General features: G+C 42.5%; 1 protein-coding gene across 6 annotated transcripts in view; it reads left to right on the forward strand.

The window, feature by feature from the left end:
* Window positions 1-21,489, forward strand: part of urb1 (URB1 ribosome biogenesis homolog) — a 158,967-nt gene that overhangs the window by 1,654 nt on the left and 135,824 nt on the right. For 5 of the 6 annotated variants that reach the window (XR_010975862.1, XM_068041058.1, XM_068041061.1 and 2 more), the window contains exons 3-5: window positions 3,641-3,780; window positions 7,518-7,669; window positions 11,112-11,244. Coding sequence is in view for 4 of the 6 variants with exons in the window: in XM_068041058.1 (XP_067897159.1) it covers window positions 3,641-3,780; window positions 7,518-7,669; window positions 11,112-11,244 (425 nt within the window). In the remaining 2 variants the exon portion in view is untranslated. Of the gene's footprint in view, window positions 1-3,640; window positions 3,781-7,517; window positions 7,670-11,111; window positions 11,245-21,489 lie in introns of those variants that run through there. The other variant, XM_068041062.1, reaches the window with a different exon arrangement.

The raw sequence follows: 21,489 nt of genomic DNA on the forward strand, positions 1-21,489 counted from the left end.
ATGTTTCAATCAAGTAGCTTCTTACTCTTCTAAATTCCATCAGATACAAGCCTCGCCTATCCAATCTTTCATTGTAAGACAGCCTGCTCATTCCAGGTATTAGTCTAGGAAACCTTCTCTGTACTGCCTCCAAAGCATTTACATCCTTCCTTACATAAGGAGACCAGTAGTGTACACAGTACTCCAGATGTGGTTTCACCAAAGCAATGTATAGCTGAAGCATAACCTCCCTCCTTTTGTATTCAATTCCCTCGTGATAAAAGATAGCATTCTATTAACTCTCCTAATTATGCGCTGTACCTGCATACTAACCTTTTGCGATTCATGCACTGGGACACCCAGATACCTCTGCATCTCCGAGTTCTGCAATCTCTCACCATTTAGATAATATCCTTTTTTATTCTTCCTGCCAAAGTCGACAATTTCACACGTTCCCACATTATACTCCATTTGCCAGGTCTTTACCCACTCACCTAACCTATCAATATCCCTTTGTAGCCCCCTTATGTCCTCTTCACAACTAACTTTCCTACCTATCTTTGTGTCATCAGCAAAATTAGCAACCATACCTTTGGCCCTTTTATCTAAGTCCTTTATATAAATTGTAAAAAGTTGAGGCCCCAGCACAGATCCCTGATGCACACCATTCATCACATCTTGCCAAACAGAAAATGACCCATTTATGCCTACTCTCTGTTTCCTGTTAGCTAGCCAATCTTGTATACATGCCAAAATGTTACCCCCTACACCATGAGCTTTTATTTTCTGCAATAACCTTTGATGTGGCACCTTATCAAATGCCTTCTGGAAATCTAAGTACAATATATCCATCGGTTCCCCTTTATCCACAGCACATGTTACTCCTTCAAAGAATTCCAATAAATTGGTTAAGCATGATTTCCCTTTCACAAAACCATGTTGATTCTCCCGGATTACCTTGAATTTTTCTAAATGCCCTGATAATAACGTCTTTAATAATCGCTTCTAACATTTTCCCGAAGACAGATGTTAAGCTAACTGGCCTGTAGTTTCCTGCTTTCTGTCTCCCTCCCTTTTTGAATAAAGGAGTTACATTCGCTATTTTCCAATCAACGGAACCTCCCCCGAATCTGGGGAATTTTGGAAAATTAAAATTAACGTATCAACTATCTCACTAGCCACTTCTTATAAGACCCTATAATGAAGTACGTCAGGAGCCGGGGACTTGTCAGCCCGCAGCTCCAACAGTTTGCTCAGTACCGCTTCCCTGGTGATTGTAATTTTCTTGAGTTCCTCCCTGCCTTCCATTTCCTGATTTACAGCTAATACTGGGATGTTACTTGTATCCTCAATAGTGAAGTCTGATGCAAAATATCTGTTCAATTCGTCTGCCATCTCCTTATCCATTATTAATTCCCTAGACTCACTTTCTATAGGACTGACACTCACTTTGTTAACTTTTCTTTTTTAAATATCTATAGAAACTCTTACTATCTGTCTTTATATTTCTAGCTAGCTTTTTCTCATACTCTAATTTTACCTTCCTTATCAATCTTTTAGTCATTCTTTGCTGTTTTTTATATTCTGTCCAATCTTTTGACCTGCAGTGTAGAAGGTCGCCATTTTTCCTATTGAGTCTGTGCTGGCTCTCTGCAAATCAGCTAGTCTCACTTGCCCACCCTTTCCCTGTAGCCCTGCAATGTTTTTTCCCTTCAGGTGCTTAAAGCCACTATTGAATCTGCCTTCATCGCGCTCTCAGATAGTTCATTCACTCGCTGCATTAAAAAATGTTTTTTTCATGTCGCCTGTGATTCTTTCGCCAATCACTTTAAATCTGTGTCCTCTGGTTTTTGACCCTTTCACCAGTGAGCACAGTTTCTACCAGCTCTGTCCCAATCCTTAGGAATTTGAACACCTCGATCTTCTGTTTAAGGAGAACAATCCACTTTCTCCAATTTATCCATGTAACTGAAGTTCCTCATCCCTGGAACCTTTCTCGTAAGTCTTTCCTTCATCCTCTCTAAAGCCTTCACATCCTTCCTAAAATGCAGTGCCCAGAATTGGACACAATAGTCCAGTTGAGGTCAAACTAGTGTTTTATAAAGGTTCACCATGGCGGTGCAGTGGTTAGCACCGCAGCCTCACAGCTCCAGGGACCTGGGTTCGATTCTGGGTACTGCTTGTGTGGAGTTTGCAAGTTCTCCCTGTGACTGCGTGGGTTTTCGCCGGGTGCTCCGGTTTCCTCCCACAGCCAAAGACTTGCAGGTTGATAGGTAAATTGGCCATTGTAAATTGCCCCTAGTAGGTGGTAGGGAATATGGGATTATTGCAGGGTTAGTATAAATGGGTGGTTGTTGGTTGGTACAGACTTGGTGGGCCGAAGGGCCTGTTTCAGTGCTGTATCTCTAAATAAAAATAATAATGCCCAGGATCCCGTATGCCTTTTTAATCACTTTCTCAACCTGCCCTGCCACCTTCAACGATTTGTGCACACTTATCCCCAGGTCTCTCTGCTCCTGCACCCCATTTAGAATTATACCCTTTATATTGCCTCTCCTTGATTTTCATACCAAAATGCATCACTTCACACTTCTCTGCGTTAAATTTCATCTGCCACGAGTCTGTCTATTCTACCAGTCTATGTCCTCTTGAACTCTATCCTCCTCATAGTTCACAATACTTCCAAGTTTTGTGTTATCTGCAAATTATGAAATTGTGCCCTGTAAACCCAAGTCTAGGTCATTCATATATGTCAAGAAAAGCAGTGATCATAGTACTGATCCATGGGGAACACCACTGTATACCTTTCCCAAGTCTGAAAAACAACCGTTCACCACTACTCTCCTGTCACTCAGCCAACTTCATGCTGCCTGTGTCCCATTTATTGGTCTTCAACTTTGCTGGCAAACCTATAATGTGAGACTTTATCAAATGCCTTTTGGAAGTCCATGTACACCACATGAACTGCATTACTCTTATTAACCCTCTCTGTTACCTCATCCTTGAGTCTTTGTCCCTAAGATACATCCCCATTGGACCTGCAATATATGCATTATTTCTGGGGGTCAAGCACATAAATATTTGATTTTGCTGCTGAGTCTCAGCTCCCAACAACTCCACTTCATTGATACCAAGTCAAGAGGTGCTGGGATTGAGATTAAACTAGCCTCGGAAATGTTGCAAAGCTGCCTGCTACTATTGGTGACACTTGCTTTTTCAAAAAATTAAATTGGGAAGGAGGAAATGTTCAGTGAGCCATTATCTGAAAGTATTTCTTCCATTTTCTAAGGACTGTATAATATGGTTTGGATAAAAAGTTTAGTAGGACTGTTGTAGATTGCTCTCCAGTTGTAGGAATCTGTTAATTGAATAGATATGCCAACCAGAACTGGCTGATCATTGTCAGAAATGAAAAACAATATAATATAAATACACAACTGGTTTATCACCATCTGAGTGAGAAAATAAAGGGTCTGTACCTGAAACATAAACCTTTGTCAGCACTCATTAAGGAAGTGTTGAGACCCAGAAGACCTGCTGTGTGTTTCTACTGTATTTCTGTTTTTATTTCAGATTTCTACCTTTTGTAATTTTTGTATTTTATATGAATACTGTGTTTGTGTAATTTGTAATATTAAAACTCCATTTATGTTCTTTGCAGGTTTAGCAATCTTTATTTCCATAGCCAAGAAATTGCCTTGCTCTGAATTGTATGATGTTGTGGAGGGATACGTAAAGATTTCAGCTGAATGTACAGAAATTTTTAAGCTTCTTGATGGAGAGAGACGGCCAGAAAATGAGGTGAATGCAGTTCATGTTTATTGTGAAATATAATGTTTTAATTGCAACATACTTGCTGCAGTCAGTTTATACTTTTCAGTCTTGTCACTAGTGTTACAGAAAAGTTTAATTGGGAATGTCTGAAATGTTCATATTATGCACACTGGAATTGTGAAAACCACCCAGCAGTTCATTTACAGATTTTGCCTTTCTAAATTTGGGTTATGTCTGGAGAAAGCATTTTGAGTTGTATGCTAGTGTGAAATTTTGATTATATCCTTGTTTGGAACAGTTTGAGTTGATGAGTTAACATGCAAGAGGCTTTTCACAGGATTTTTCTGTGATGTATTGCTACTAATGTGTACTAAATTTTGTATGAATTTTTTTTTAAAATTTCAAGCCCTTGCATACAATGAAATCTCATAACACACTCTGATTTAACAAAGCTAAGACCTTTTGAGCCAGGAGCGAGCTCGTTTATTGGTCCATTGAGTTTCACTACAAGTTTTCAAATAGTTCACATACTGGTAGAAATCTTGGTATCTGTGGTGGGGCTGTTTGTAGCAGTAGATACTTGCATGGGCTTCGCAGTTGACTAATTGTGAGAACAGATGAAAGCAGAAACATTTTAGCTTGTTCTAGGCTGGGGGATGTTTTCATGCATCATAAGTCACTCCTGGATTAAGTTTTTATATGTATTCTGAGCTTTCCCCTTTTGAAGTAAAATAAAAACAATACCCCCCTCCAAAAATAATGCAGATAAATGTCAAATTGCAAAGGTAATTGACTTTCAAAACAAATGTTAGGTGTTCTAAAAATGATCACGTTCCAGTTTACACTTTGGATGATAGAGGGACTTGGGAGAAGTTGGTTCTTGTATCTGTAATCCATTGTCTGACCAAAAATTATATCTTCAATCAATGATCTGGTTATTTTATACAAATTGATGTCCTTACCTAAAGAAGGATGTGGTTCCCCTAGTAGAGGGAGTGCAACAAAGGTTCAGTAGACTGATTCCTGGGATGAGGTGATTTTCCTATGAGGCAAGATTGAGTAGATAAAGCCTATATTCCCTGGAGTTTAGAAAAATGAGAGGTGATCTTATTGAGGCACAACATTTTTAAGGGGCTTGAGAGGATAGATGCTGAGAAAATGTTTCCCCTGGCTGGGGAATCTAGAATATGGGGTCACGGTCTCAGAATACTTCTGATAAGTCTCTGTTGGCCATTTAGGACTAATGTGAGAAGTTTGTTCGCTCCAAGGCTTGTGAATCATTGGAATTCTGTACCCCAGAGTGCTTTGGATGCTTGGTTGTTGAGGATATTCAAGATAGAGGTCAATAGATTTTTTGGTACTAAGGGAATTGGGGATAGTGCAGGAAGTGGTGTTGAGGTAGAAGATCAGCCATGATCTTGTTGAATGGTGGAGCAGACTCGAAGAGCCAAATGGCTTACTCTGGCTCCTATTTCTTATTCTCTTTTATATTCATTGCGAGTAAGATGCCTCTTGGCGGCACAGTGGCGCAGTGGTTAGCACCGCAGCCTCACAGCTCCAGGGACCCGGGTTCGATTCCGGGTACTGCCTGTGTGGAGTTTGCAAGTTCTCCCTGTGTCTGCGTGGGTTTTCTCCGGGTGCTCCGGTTTCCTCCCACAAGCCAAAAGACTTGCAGGGTTGATAGGTAAATTGGCCATTATAAATTGTCACTAGTATAGGTAGGTGGTAGGGAAATATAGGGACAGGTGGGGATGTTTGGTAGGAATATGGGATTAGTGTAGGATTAGTATAAATGGGTGGTTGATGTTCGGCACAGACTCGGTGGGCCGAAGGGCCTGTTTCAGTGCTGTATCTCTAATCTAAGCAACTTAACACAGACCTGGAGCAGTTTCTGTACCAGTTACCAAGAGCATTACTAATCTTTTACAACTGCCACTAGATAAATATTTGGCAGGTTCAATTGAGAAAAGCTTTTTTTTAAAGCAGAGGAAATAATGTGCATTTGAAAGATCAATTAATGCAAGTTCACATTAACTGCAGGTGAATCTTTTTGTTGTCGGATTGTTTTCACTGGAACGACGGAGGTGGAGGGGTGACATGATAGAGGTTTACAAAGTTATGAGTGGCATGGACAGAGTGGATAGTCAGAAGCTTTTTCCCAGGGTGGAAGAGTCAGTTACTAGGGGACATAGGTTTAAGGTGCGAGGGGCAAAGTTTAGAGGGGATGTGCGAGGCAAGTTTTTTTACACAGAGGGTGGTGAGTGCCTGGAACTTGCTGCTGGGGGAGGTGGTGGAAGCAGGTACAATAGCAACGTTTAAGAGGCATCTTGACAAATACATGAATAGGAAGGGAATAGAGGGATTGGAGTGCAGAAGGTTTTAGTTTAGACAGGCATCAAGATCGACGCAGGCTTGGAGGGCCGAACGCCTGTTCCTGTGCTGTACTGTTCTTTGTTCTTTGTCACCGCTGACTAGATTTTGACAAATTGTGCGTAATATCTCAAAGTTTGAAAAAAGATGAACTGTGAAGTTGTTTAAACTGAACTGCAGCATGTGTGTCATAAGTTGGTGGACAAATAAAACACAACATTTCTACCCCTGACAATTTTCTGTTTTTTAAAACTTTGTCAAATTGCTTCTGTATATGACAGCTTTCTAAAAATTTAAAATAATGTGATGAATTTGAACCCAAACCCTGTTCTACCCATAATAAACAAAGAAAATGCTGGAAAGTCAGACCGTATCTGTGGAGAGAGAAACAAAGTTAAAATTTCAGGTTGGAGACCTTTCATCCGTTCTGGAAAAAGTTAGAGATGTAACAGGTTTGAAGGAAGTACGAAGGCAGTGACAGGGTGGGGAGGAATGAACAAAAAGGAAGGCCTGTGATAGGTTGGAAGGCATGAGATTAAATGATAAAAAGGTTGATGGTGCAAGGCAAAAGTGGATGGTAATGGGACAAGTAAAGAACCAAAAGATGGATCAAGAAGAGCTGTAAGGGGCACCAGCAAAATCATTGCAAATTGCTGCTGTCCTTTTAAAAAAAAAAATAAATAAATGGGAGTGGTGGTTCTGATCAGAACTGGTTGAACTTAATCTGGATTCTGTAAAGCTGCCAAGTTCCTAATTGAAAGATGAAGTGCTGTTCCTCAAGCTTAGATTGAATTTCATTAGAAGCCAACGGCAGAGAGATCGCAGTGAGAATGAAATGCAGAATTAAAATGACAGGTGACCGGAAGTTCAGTGTCACTTTTGTGAACTGAACGGAGGTGTTTCACAAAGCAATCACCTGATCTGCGTTTGGCCTTCCCAGTGTAAGGGAGAGGGTATCTGTCTCTTAACTGATAATATAAATCTGGTGGTCAGCATGCATCTGCCTTGTTTTCCATCTCATACTACAAGCTGCCAAAAATATGAAAAAGTGATAATTTCATGCTGATTTCATCTGACATCTAGTTGAAAACTTACAAACAAATGCCAAATGGCAGGTTTCCTTCACCAGAGGCGTTTGACTTTGCGACTTTAAAGGGCAGGCTAACTTAAACATTGCTACACCTTAGCAGCAGAATAAAACTTTGCATGTCATAGGATTTTGTGTTCATCGTAAATCAGTAATTCACCCAACTTGCTGTGAGCATTGGCATGGGAGATCCACTGGTCTGGTAATTAAAGAGATGCCCCATAATATCTCGACTAGTTGCATTGAGGTACTTTTTGAAATAGAAATAATCATGGCAAATTGTTTCACCTTTTGCACTGTTCTTCAGATGGTTCTGATCTTCCAAGCCTTGGAGGCCATTTTGCTGAGGATCGCCAATGATCTTACACATTTTAGTTCAGTGGGAGTGAACATAGTGAAGATGTTGCTGCATAAGTACATCAAGTTAATATATACAGCACTCTACTCAGCAAGTCACAGGTTAGTATGACAGGTACTAATAAAGGAGTTGGTTTGGCAAAAAACAATAGTTCTTTGCTGTAGTTAATCCTAAAATTTAGTGAGAGCATTATGTATGTTCAACTTTTCTGTGTGTTTCTGTCCTTCTGATCTAGTACATTGCACCATAGATAAATGTTAAAAAGAAAGTTGTATTTATATAGGACCTTGAAGTTCTCAAAGTCCCAAAGTTCTGCAGAAGCAAGGCATTATTTTTAAGTGTAGTTATTGTTATTGTGTAGTCAAATGTGGCAGCAAATTTGCACACCAAGTCCCACAAATGGCAAATAAATATAAGAATAATCTGCTGTTGGCCAGGATGCCAGAAGAATTTCCCACTCTGTTTTGAAAAATGCTATGGCGTCCTTGACGCTCTACTGCTCTAAACAGCCAGATGGGGCCTTGGTTTAAAGTCTGATCTGAAGGAGAGCACCTACAGCAATTCAGCACTCCCTCAGTACTGCACTGAAATGTTAACCTATGTTATGTGATCAAATCCTGGAGTGAGATTTGAACCCATAACCTTTTGACTAAGAGGTAAGAGTGCTACCACTGACCTAAGCTGATACTTCTAAACAAAGCCCATGGAAAAATACATCTATTCTTTATTAGAATTAACAGATATCTGACATGGAGATTAAAAGAAAAGTCTGCAAATGATGAAAATCTTAATTAAAATCAGAAAGTGCTAGAAATACATAGCTGAGGGGGAATAGCAAGAATTTTTTAATGCAGTGATCTGGAACGCATTAATTGAATTCCACTTTTTAAAAAGCCAGCATAGGCATGATGGGCCAAATGATGACCTTCTGTACTGCAAAATTCTATGGTGCGCAGGCATCTGAAAAGAGAGGGCATATTAACATTTTAGGTACAGGCATTTTATCTGAACTTAGAAGGGAAGATAGGTAGCTAAGTCCCGTTTCAAAATTGACTAGATCTCAATGATGCAACTGCTTGTTTTTTTTATTATTCATTTGGGGAATGTGGGTGTCACTGGCAAGGCCAGCATTTATTGCCCATCTCGAATTACCTTTGAGAAGGTGGCGGTGAGCTGCCTTCTTGAACAGCTGCAGTCTTTGGGGTGTAGGTACATCAACAATGCTGTTAGGAAGGGAGTTCCAGGATTTTGACCCAGTGACAATGAAGGAACAGCGTTATAGTTCCATGCCAGAATGGTGTGTGGCTTGGAGGGGAACATGCAAATGGTGGTGTTTCCATGCATTTGTTGCCCTTGTTCTTCTAAACGGTAGAGGTCCCGGGTTTGGAACCTGCTGTCGAAGAAGCCTTGGTGAGTTGCTGCAGTGCATCTTGTAGATGGTACACACTTCTGTCACTGTGCATCAGTGTTGGAGGGAGTGAATGTTGAAGGTGATGGATAGGTTTCCAATCAAGCGGACTGCTTTGTCCTGGATGGTGACAAGCTTCTTGAGTGTTTTTGGAGCTGAAGCCATCCAGGCAAGTGGAGAGTATTCCATTACACTCCTCACTTGTGCCTTGTAGATGGTGAACAGGCATTGGGGAGACAGGAGGTGAGTTAGTTGCCACAGAATTCCGAGCCTCTGACCTGCTCTTGTAGCCACAGCATTTATGTGGCTGGTCCAGTTCAGTTTCTGGTCAATGGTGACCCCCCCCCCAGGATGTTGATAGTGGGGAATTTAGCGATGGTAATGCCATTGAACATCAAGGGGAGATGGTTAGATTCCCTCTTGTTTGAGATGGCCATTGCCTGTCACTTGTGTGGCACAAATGTTACTTGCCACTTATCAGCCCAAGCCTGGATGTTGTCCAGGTCTTGCTGCATGTGGGCATGGGCTGCTTTAGTAACTGAGGAGTCGCAAATGGTGTTGAACATTGTGCAATCATTAGCGAACATCCCCACATCTAACCTTGTGATGGATGGTCATTGATGAAGCAGCTGAAGATGGTTTGGCCTAGGACACTACCCTGAGGAACTCCTGCAGTGATGTCCTGGGGCTGAGATAATTGACCTCAAACAACCACAACCATTTTCCTTTGTGCTAGGTATGACTCCAACCAGTGGAGAGTTTTGTCTCTGATTCCCATTGACTCCAGTTTTGCTAGGGCTTCTTGATGCCATACTCTGTCAAATGCTGCCTTGATGTCAAGGGCAGTCAGTCTCACCTCACCTCTTGCGTTCAACTCTTTTGTCCATATTTGGACCATGACTGTAATGAGGTCAGGAGCTGAATGGCCCTGGCGGAACCTAAACTGAGTGTCAGTGAGCAGGTTATTGCTGAGCAAGTGCTGTTTGATGGCACTGTTGATGACCCATCACTTTGCTGATGATCGGGAGTAGACTGTTTGGGCAGTAATTGTCCATGTTGGATTTGCCCTGCTTTTTGTGCACAGAACATACCTGGGCAATTTTCCACATTGCTAGGTAGATGTCAGTGTTGCAGCTGTACTGGAGCAGCTTGGCTAGGGACACGGCTAGTTCTGGAGCACAGGTCCTCAGTACCATTGCTGGAATGTTGTCAGGGCCCGTAGCCTTTGCAGTATCCAGTGCCTTCAGCCGTTTCTTGATATCACGTGGAGTGAATCGGATTGACTGAAGACTGACATCTGTGATGCTGGGGAATTCAGGAGGAGGCCAAGATGGATCATCCACTTGGCACTTCTGGGTGAAGGTGGATGCAAATGCTTCAGCCTTTTTTTGCACTGATGTGCTGGGCTCCCCCATTGTTCAGGAGGGTGATATTTGTGGAGCCTCCTGTCAGTTGTTTAATTGTTCACCACCATTCATGACTGCATGTGGCAGGACTGCAAAGCTTAGATCTGATCCATTGGTTGTGGGATTGCCTAGCCATATATATTGCATGCTGCTTCCATTGTTTGGCATGCAAGTAGTCCTGTGTTGTAGCTTCACCGGGCTGACACCTATTTTTAGGTATGCCTGGTGCTGCTCCTCGCATGCCCTCTTGCATTCTTCATTGATTCCCCGGCTTGATGGTAATGGTAGAGTGGGGAATATGCCGGGTCATGAGGTTAAAGATTGTGAATACATTACTGCTGCTGCTGATGGCCCACAGCGTTTCATGGATGCCCAGTATTGAGTTGCTAGATCTGTTTGAAATCTACCTATTTAGCACAGTGGTTGTGCCACACAGTACGATGGTGGGTACCCTCAGTGTGAAGACGGAACTTTATCTCCACAAGGACAGTGCAGTGGTCACGCCTACCAATACTGTCATGGATTGATGCATTTTTTTTTTTCATTTGTGGGATGTGGGCATCACTGCCAGCTTTTGTTGCCCATCCCTAATTGCTCTTGAACTGAATGGTTTGCTAGGCCATTTCAGAGGGTATTTTAAGAGTCAACCACATTGCTGTGGGTCTGGAGTCACATAGGCCAGACCAGGTAAGGACAGCAGATTTAATTTAATTATTTTCTTGCTATTAGATATACCCGAGTGTGCTTTGGTTTAATGTCTGCAATGGTGAGCCAAGGTCCAGATGCTGCCCGGGATTTCTTGAGCCATTTTGATTTCAACAACAAAATGCTGCCGGGATTATTGAAAAAGAGAGATAAAATAGTAAGTGCTTTAATCTTTAAGAGTTTAACATGGGGTTATCCAGCATACGGCCGGCGAGACAAAACTCTGTCTCGCCAATCTGCCTGTGGCTCATCTCTGATTGATGGTTCCCCTGTGTGTCAGACGTAGGGGGTAGGCATGACCTGCACCTGACGGGCGGGGGACTCCTATCTGTGATTGGTCACTCTGTGACTGACAGGGGCTGACCGGGTGGGCTTAGCGCTGATTGGTGAAATGCGGCGCAGGTGCTCTGGGATCGGCCACCCCTGCTGCTTTCGCGTGGTTCAGTAATGTCCTGTATGCTGCACACTGGGCAGGTTCCCGTCTCCACTCGCTCCAACTTAAATAAAACAGGCATGCTAAGTATCCAGTTGTGGGAATGGCTGCTGCAGGGAGCACAGATCCAGGGAGACACGGAAAGCGACGAGTGGGGGGGGAGCGGGGAAAGAAAATTGAGAGGGTGGGGGAGGAAGAGAGAGGGGTGAGGGAGAGAAGAGAGAGGGAGGGGGTGGGAGAGAAGGGGAGGCAGGGGAAGAGAGACAGAGAACGCACGGTGAGAGTGGGAGAGAGAGATCCAGATCTCTCCTGACAGATGGACGTCTATCCAGGGTACTCCACATCGCTAAATCAAGTGCGCGGGCAGAGATTGACTACTTATGCAAGCAAAAACAGTGTCAGGTATCACATTAACTCAATGTTCAGCATAGTGACAAAGTAAGTTAATAAATTAGTCTTCCCATTTAAAGCTTCTTCACAAAAATGCTCATTTATTGTTTTGATTAATAGATGAATTTTTAATGCCTTTATCTTTCTGAAATTTTCTCACCGGCCCCCTATGTAGGACAAAAATTGCAAGGTGGCTCCCTCGACGCAAAAAGGTTGGACACCCCTGGTTTAACCTGTACTTAATAAGAGCAGTTTTATATTCTTAATGATGATTCCATTCAACCATTGAGAGGAATATTACCCTGTTTATCATAGGCATTAGGCAGGTTATTGCAAAGTCATGTCTGGGAACAGCGCAATACTTCACATCAAAAATAGGGGATTTTTTAAGTATATGGTGTATTATCTGATGATATGGTACTGAGGCAATTTTTGGACTTGATGTTGGTCCTAAAATATGTGAAGCTTTGTCAAAATATGGTTATTGTGCTAATATTGTATTGAGCTATCCTCATTGTGCACACAAAGTATTTGCATTAGGAACATAGGAAATAAAATCCGGAGTAGGCAATTCAGCCCCTCGAGTCTGCTCCACCATTCAACTAAATCAGAGCTGATCTTCTACCTCAACGCCATTTCCCCACACTATCCCCATATCTCTTGAATCTTTACTGTCTAGAAATCTGTCGAACGTACAAATTAGGAGCAGGAGTAGGCCATTTGGCCCCTTCAAGCTTGCCCCGCCACTCGATAAGATCATGGCTGATCTGATTGTGGTCTCAAGTCCACCCTCCCGCCTACCCCCGATACCCTTTCACTGCCTGGTTAATCAAGAATTTATCTACCTGCGCCTTGAAAAAATTCAATGCCCCTGCCTCTACCGGTCTCTGGGAAGAGAGTTCCAAAGACTCTGAACCCTCTGAGAGAAAAAAAATTCTCCTCAGCTCCGTCTTAAATGGGCAACCTCTTATTTTTAAACTGTGTCCCTAGTTCTAATCTCTCCCATGAGGGGAAAGATTCTTTCAGCATCCACCCTGCTAAGTCCCTTCAGGATCCTATATGTTTCAATACGATCACCTCTAATTCTTCTAAACTCCAGTGGATACTGACCAAATCTGTCCAAGCTTTCTTCATAAGATAAACCCCCACCACCCATCCCAGCTATCAGTCGGGTGAACCTTCTCTGAACTGTCTCTAACTCATTTATATCACTTCTTAAATAAGGAGACCAATACTGTACACAGTGCTTCAGATGTGGTCTCACCAATACCCTGTACAACTAGCAAAACATCCCTCCTTTTGTCATAAAAAAAGAAAGTGCTGGAAATACTCAGCAGGTCAGGCAGCATCTCTGGAGAGAGAAACAGAGTTAACATTTCAGGTCTGTGACCTTTCAGCAGAACTGGCAAAGGTTAGAAAATAATTAGGTTTTAAGCAAGTGAAGTGGGAGGCGGTTGGTGGGGAAGAGAAAAAAAGGAAAGTTGTTTGATAGGGCAGAGGGCAGGAGAGATTAAGTAACAAAGCTATCCTGGGACAAAGGCAAAGAGTGTGTTAATGCTTGTTGTGAAAGACAAAGCATTAGTCCAGACAGAGTGTTAATAGCGGAATAATTAGCAGCTCTGTCTACATGAAAAACAGGCACATGGTTAAAAAAATAAAATAAAAATATTTTAAAAGGCCAGTCATGCTCTGAAGTTTTTGAACTAGGGAGGTTATGATTCCGCTATACAGGGCATTGGTGAGACCACATCTGCAGTACTGTGTACAGTACTGGTCTCCTTATTTAAGGAAGGATGTAAGTGCATTGGAGGCAGTACAGAGAAGGTTTACTAGATTAATACCTGGAATGCATGGGCTGTCTTACAAGGAAAGATTAGACAGGCTAGGCTTGTATCTGATGGAATTTAGAAGAGTAAAAGGTGACTTGATTGAAACATATAAGATCCTGAGGGGTCTTGACAGGGTGGATGTGGAAAGGATGTTTCCCCTTGTGGGAGAATCTAGAATTAGGGGTCACTGTTTAAAAATAAGGGGTCGCCCATTTAAGACCGAGATGAGGAGAATTATTTTTCTCTCAGAGGGTCGTGAGTATTTGGAATTCTCTTCCTCAAAAGGCAGTGGAAGCAGAGTCTTTGAATATTTTTAAGGCAGAGGTAGATAGATCCTTGATAAGCAAGGGGGTGAAAGGTTATCGGGGGTAGGTAGAAATGTGGAGTAATCAGTTCAGCCATGAACCTATTGAATGGTGGAGCTGGCTCAAAGGGTCGAATGGCCTGCTGCTCCTAATTCGTATGTTCGTAACTCAGTGTTCAGTCTGCAAGGCTGTAGAGTGCCTAATCGAAAGATCAGGTGCTACTCCTTGAGCTTGTGTTGATGTTCGCTGGAACACTGGAGCTGGCCAAAGACAGAAATGTTGGCATGAGAGCGGTGGGGGTGGGGGGCGGCATGTTGAAATGGCAAGTGACCGGAAGCTCGGGGTCATGTTTTCAGACAAAGCGGACGTGTTCCGCAAAGCAGTCACCCAATCTGTGTTTCGTCTCCCCAGATTAGAGGCGACCGCATTGTGAGCAGCGAATACAGTATACTAAATTGAAAGAAGTACAAGTTAATAGCTGCTTCACCTGGAAGGAGTGTATGGGGCCTTGGATGGTGAGGAAAGAGGAGGTAAAAGGGCAGGTATTACACCTTCTGTGATTGCATGGGAAGGGGGTGAGGTGTCGGGAGTGATGGAGGAGTGGACCAGGGTGTCGTGGAGGGAACGATCCCTTTGGAATGCTGACAGGAAGCGAAGGGTGGCATCACGCTGGAGGTGGCAGAGGATGATCCTATGGATGTGGAGGCTGGTGAGGTGGAAAGTGAGGACAAGGGAGCCTTGTTGCAGTTCTGGGAGGGAGGGGAAGGGGTGAGGGCAGAAGTGCGGGAAATGGGTCAGACACGGTTGAGGGCCCTGTCAACTACAGTGGATTCCCCCAGGCCAGTTAGCTTAACATCTGGCCTACTCCTGCTCCTTATTTGTATGTATGTTCGTATGTCATACGGAAAATGCTGGAATCCATTACTAAGAAGGTTATAGCGGAGCACTTAGAAAATCTCAGTGTAATCAGGCCCATGTCAACATGGTTTTATGAAAGGGAAATTATGTTTGACTAATTTATTGGAGTTCTTTGAGAAAATAACAAACAACCTGGAGAAAGGGGAACCTGTGGATGTGCTATACTTTGATTTCCAGAATGCATTTGACAAGGTGCCACATCAAAGATTACTCAGCAAAATAAGAGCTCATGACCAAATCAGAAGACCCTATCCTCAGGGGTATAAAGTGTCCAGGTAACTATCCCCCTCCCTGATGTGTCGCAGTCTCTATAGCTTGGTCTCCAGCTCATAAACTCTGAGCAGAAGTTCCTGCAGCCACAGACACTTACTGCAGATGTGTTTGCCTTGGATCATGCTGGCATCCAGAAGCTCCCACATGATGCAGTCGCAACACATCACCTTCCCTGCCATTTTTATTATGTGATAATTTAATTTATTTTTTACTTAGTTAACTTATAATTAATAAACCCTACTTTTCCCAATAAGCCTTATTACTGCTAGCAAACTTACTAATACTAGTAAAACCTTACAATTACTGATAAATTTCCTGAGTTTTGAAAGATAAATGAGCAAAATAACAAGATAACAATAATAGCCAATCAACTTACGACTTTGCTGTGATGTTACACCTCAAGTTCCTACACTGTTTTTAAACTCACACTCTCTCTCCCTCCTCCAATGTGCTTTGAGGGGGAATCTCATAGAAATCTATAAAATTCTAACAGGACTTGACACGGTAGATGCAGGAAGGATGTTCCCGATGGTGGGAGAGTCCAGAAGCAGGGGTCATAGTCTAAGGATACGGGTAAACCTTTCAGGACTGAGATGAAGAGAAATTTCTCCACCCAGCGAGTGGTGCGCCTGTGGAATTCACTGCCACACAAAGCAGTTGAGGCCAAAGCATTGTATGTTTTCAAGAAGGAGTTAGATATAGCTCTTGGGTCTAAAGGGATCACAGGGTATGGGGAGAAAGCGGGAACAGGTTACTGAGTTGGATGATCAGCCATGATCATTATGAATGGCGGAGCAGGCTCGAAGGGCCAAATGGCCTACAGCTTTTCTATATTTCTATGCCTTACACCTTACCAATAGTAATAGTAATAACTGGGAAATACTCCCAGCCAATCTATAAGCTTTACTACTATTAGTAAACCTTACTAACTGCTAATAAAATCATACAATTATCAAAGTTACCTGAGCTTTGAAACATAAATGAGAAAAATGCTCACCAACCAGCTCAACTACCCGTTTGCTCTTAACGTCGCACTGATTTTTTTTCTCTCAGAACGTGGTCAGTCTACTATGGAGTCACAGAATGGACTGGCCTAGCTAGGATAGCTCTTTTAAACTGCTCACTGGTCCCACGCGTGCGCTCTCTCTTGTGCTTGCTCTCCCTCTCTCTGTACCCGCCTCTCCCCTGCCTGTCTCTCCCCCCCCCCCCCATCCCCATCCTGATCTCTGTCTTGAACATGCTTAGTGACTGAGCCTCTGCAGCCCTCTGGGGTAGAGAATTCCAAAGATTCACCACCCTCTGAGTGAAGACATTCCTCCTCATCTCAGTCCTAAATGACCTTCCTCTTATTCTGAGACTGTGTCCCCTGGTTCTAGACACCGCACCAGCCCTCCCCCACCTCCCCCCAGCCAGGAGAAACATCCTTCCTGCATCAACCCTTTTAAGCCTGTAAGAATTTTGTATGCTTCAATGAGATGACCCCTCATTCTTCTAAACTCTGGAGAATACAGGCCCAGTCTTCTCAATCTCTCCTCATAGGACAATCCTGCCATTCCAGCAATCAGTCTGGTGAACCTTCATTGCACTCCCTCTTTGGCAAGTATATCCTTCCTTGGGTAAGAAGACCAAGACTATACACGTTACTCCAGGTGCGGTCTCACCACAGTTCTATACAATTGCAGCAAGACTTCTTTACTCTTGTACTTAAATCCTGTTGCAATAATGGCCAACATACCATTTTCCTTCCTAGTTGCTTGCTACAACTGCATGTTAGCTTTCAGTGATTTATGAACAAGAACACTCTTTGGATATCAACATTTCCCAATCTCTCACCATTTAAGATTTACTCTGCATTTCTGTTTTTCCTACCAAACTGGATAACTTCACATTTTTCCACATTATATTCCATCTACCATGTTCTTGCCCACTCACTTAACCTGTCTAAATCCCCTTGAAGCTTCTTTGCATCTTCTTCACAACTCACATTCACACCTAGTTTTGTGTCATCAGCAAACTTGGAAATATTACATTTTGTCCCCACATCCAAATCATTGATATAGATTGTGAATAGCTGGGGCCCAAGCACTGATCCTGGTGGTACCCCACTAATCGCAGCCTGCCAACCTGAGAATGACCCGTTTATTCCTACTCTTTGTTTTCTGTCCCATTAACCAATTCTCAATCCATGTCCGTATATTACCCCCAATCCCATGTGTTCTAATTTTGCTTACTAACCTGTGTGGGCCCTTATTGAAAGCCTTCTGAAAATCCAAATACACCACATCCACTGGTTCCCCCTTATCTGTTCTGCTAGTTACATCCTCAAAAAACCTCCAACAGGTTTGTCAAACATGATTTCCCTTTCATAAATCCATGTTGACTCTGCTCGATCTTACCATTATTTGCTAATTGTCCAGTTATAACATTGTTTATAATAGATTCTAGCATTTTCCCTATGACTGATATCACACTAACAGGTCTGTAGTTCCTCGTTTTCTCTCTCCCTCCTTTCTTTAAATAGTGGGGTTGCATTTGCTGCCTTCCAATCTTCAGGAACCATTTCAGAATCTATAGAATTTTGAAACATGATCACCAATGCATCCACTATCTCCACAGCCACCTCTTTCAACTCTGGGTGTAGATCATCAGGTGCAGGGGATTTATCAACTTTCAGTCCCATTAATTTCTCCAGTACTATTTTTATGCTAATACTAATTTCTTTCAGTTCCCAATCTCGCTAGTCTCTTGGTTCTTTAGTATTTCTGGGAGGTTTTTTGTATCTTCCTCCATTAAGACAGACACAAAGTATTCGTTTAGTTTCTCTTATTTCCTTATTCCCCTTTTATTAATTCCCCTGTCTCTGCCTGTAATGGGCCCACATTTGTCTTTGCTAATCTTTTCCTTTTTACATATCTACAAAGGCTTTTACAGTCTGTTTTTATGCTTCTTGTTAGTTTACTTCCATATTCTATTTTCTCTTTCTTTATCAGTTTCTTGGTCTTCCATTTGCTCAATTCTAAAATGCTGTCAATCCTCAGGCTTACTGCTTTTTTGGCAACTTTATAAGCCTGTTCCTTTGATCTAAAACAATCTTTAACTTCTCTTGTTAGCCATGATCACCTTTCCTGTTTGGTTTTTGTGTCTCAAAGGAATGTAAATTTGTTGTTAACCATGTATTAATTCTTTAAATTTTAGCCATTGCTTGTCTACCGCCATACCTTTTAATGTAGTTTGCCAATCTACCACAGCCAACTTGCCCCTCATACCTTTGCAGTTTCCTTTTGTTTAGATTTAAGACCCTAGTTTCGAATTGAACTACATCACTTTCAAACTTAAAGTAAAATTCTATCATATGATGGTCACTTCCCTAGAGGCTCCTTTAAAGCACGATTATTAATTAGCCCTTTCTCATTGCACAATACCAGATCTAAAATAGCCCATTCTCTAGTTGGCTCCTCAACATACTGTTCTAGAAAACCATCTCATAAACATTCCAGGAATTCGTCCTCCACAACATTAGTGCTAATTAGGTTTGTCCAGTCTATATGTAGATTGAAGTCCCCCATAATTACTGAAGTATCCTTTTTACATACATCTCTGATTTCCTGACTTATACAGTGCTGTACATTAGGCCACCAAACAGTGGTGGTATAAACAACTCCTATCAATGTTTGCTGCCCTTTGCTGTTTCTTAGCTCTACCAAAATTGATTCTACATCTTGATCTTTCAATCTAACATCTTCTCTCACTAATGTACTGATCGCATCCTTCATTAATAGTGCTACCCCACTTCCTTTTCCTTTGTACCTATCCTTCGAATACCCTTTAACATTTAGTTCCCAGCCTTGGTCACCCTGCAGCCATGTCTTCGTAATGGCAATCAGATCATACCTGTTTACTTCTATTTGTGCTGTCAATTCATCTACCTTTTTGCGAATGCTGTGTGCAATCAGTTAGAGTCCCTTTAATTCTGTCTTTTTAATATTTTCACAGCCTCTAGCCTTATCTGATGGCGCACGCTTAGGTTTGTATGCTCTGTCCCTTCCTGCCACACTCAGATCATCAATTCCTTTATTGCTATCTGTTCTCTTGATTTCTCCTCTCTTAAAATTTATCACATCTTCTCTCACATGATCCCTTGCCCACACTATTTAGTTTAAAGCCCTCTCTACTGCCCTAGTTATATGACTCACCAGAACACTGATCCCAACACAGTTCAGGTGAAGACCGTCCCAACGGTACAGATCAAACTTTCCCCAGTACTGGTGCTAGTGCCCCATGAAACTCATTTCTCCCACGCCAGTCTTTGAGCCACGCATTTAGCTCTCTAATCTTATTTGCCCTACTCCAATTGCTCTTGGCTCAGGTAATAACCCAGAGATTATTACCTTTGAGGTTCTACTTTTTAATTTAGCCCCTTGCTGCCTGTACTCCCTACTCAGAACCTCTTTCCTAGTCTGATCTATGTCAATGGTACCCATGTGCACTATGATAACTCATCCTCCCCCTCCCACTGAACATTCCTCTCCAGCCCCAAGCAGATGTCCCAAATCCTGGTATCAGGCGGACAACGCAGCCTTCAGGACTCTCGCTGTTGGCTGCAGAGAACTGCGTCTATCCCCCTGACTATACTATCTGCTACTACCACTACATTCTTATTTATTCCTCCCATTTGAATCGCTTCCTGTACCATGGTGCTCTGGTCAGTTTGCTTATCCACCCTGCAGCCCTCGCTCTTATGCATATAAGCTGAAAGAACCCCAAATAAAAACAAGAAATGCTAGAACCACTCAGCAGGTCTGGCAGCATCTGTGGAAAGAGAAGCAGAGTTAACGTTTCGGGTCAGTGACCCTTCATCGGAACTGACAAATATTAGAAAAGTCACAGGTTATAAGCAAGTGAGGTGGGGATGGGGCAAGAGATAACAAAGGAGGTCTAGATTGGACAAGGCCACATAGCTGACCAAAAGGTCACGGAGCAAAGGCAAACAATATGTTAATAGTGTGTTGAAAGACAAAGCATTAGTACAGATTACGTGTAAATACACTGAATATTGAACAGCAGCAAGTGCAAACCTAAAAAAAAAACTGAAAAAAACAGTGGGTAAGCAAACTGAACAAACTCAGATGAAATGAACTAAATGCAAAAAAAGAAGATTGTAAAAAATGTAAAAAAGAATGTTTTAAAAAAAAAGGAAGAAAAAAATAACTAAAAATGAAAGTAAAATGGGGGGCTGTCATGCTCTGAAATTATTGAACTCAATGTTCAGTCCGGCAGGCTGTAGTGTGCCTAATCGGTAAATGAGATGCTGTTCCTCGAGCTTGCGTTGATGTTCACTGGAACACTGCAGCAATCCCAGGACAGAGATGTGAGCATGAGAGCAGGGGGGAGTGTTGAAATGGCAAGCAACTGGAAGCTCAGGGTCCTACTTGCGGACTGAGCGGAGATGTTCCGCAAAGCGGTCACCCAGTCTGCGCTTGGTCTCCCCAATGTAGAGGAGACCACACTGTGAGCAGCGAATACAGTATACTACATTGAAAGAAGTACAAGTAAATCGCTGCTTCACCTGAGAGGAGTGTTTGGGGCCTGGGATAGTGAGGAGAGAGGAGGTAAATGGGCAGGTATTACACCTCCTGCGATTGCAGGGGAAGGTGCCATGGGACGGGGACGAGGTGGTGAGGGTAATGGAGGACCCTGAGCTTCCGGTTGCTTGCCATTTCAACACTTTTCCCCCCCCCCTCCCCCCAACCCTACCCCACCCCCGATCTCTCATGCTCACATCTCTGTCCTGGGATTGCTGCAGTGTTCCAGTGAACATCAACGCAAGCTCGAGGAACAGCATCTCATCTACCGATTAGGCACACTACAGCCTGCCGGACTGAACATTGAGTTCAATAATTTCAGAGCATGACAGCCCCCCATTTTACTTTCATTTTTAGTTATTTTTTTCTTCCTTTTTTTTTTAAAACATTCTTTTTTACATTTTTTACAATCTTTTCTTTTGCATTTAGTTCATTTCATCTGAGTTTGTTCAGTTTGCTTACCCACTGTTTTTTTTCAGGTTTGCACTTGCTGCTGTTCAATATTCAGTGTATTAACAGCTCATCTGTACTAATCCTTTGTCTTTCAACACACCATTAACATATTGTTTGCCTTTGCTCCGTGACCTTTTGGTCAGCTATGTGGCCTGGTCCAATCTAGAACTCCTTTGTTATCTCTTGCCCCACCCCCACCTCACTTGCTAATAACCTGTG

This window comes from Heterodontus francisci, chromosome 10, assembly GCF_036365525.1.
Source record: "Heterodontus francisci isolate sHetFra1 chromosome 10, sHetFra1.hap1, whole genome shotgun sequence".
In the NCBI taxonomy this organism is placed as follows: Eukaryota; Metazoa; Chordata; class Chondrichthyes; order Heterodontiformes; family Heterodontidae; genus Heterodontus; species Heterodontus francisci.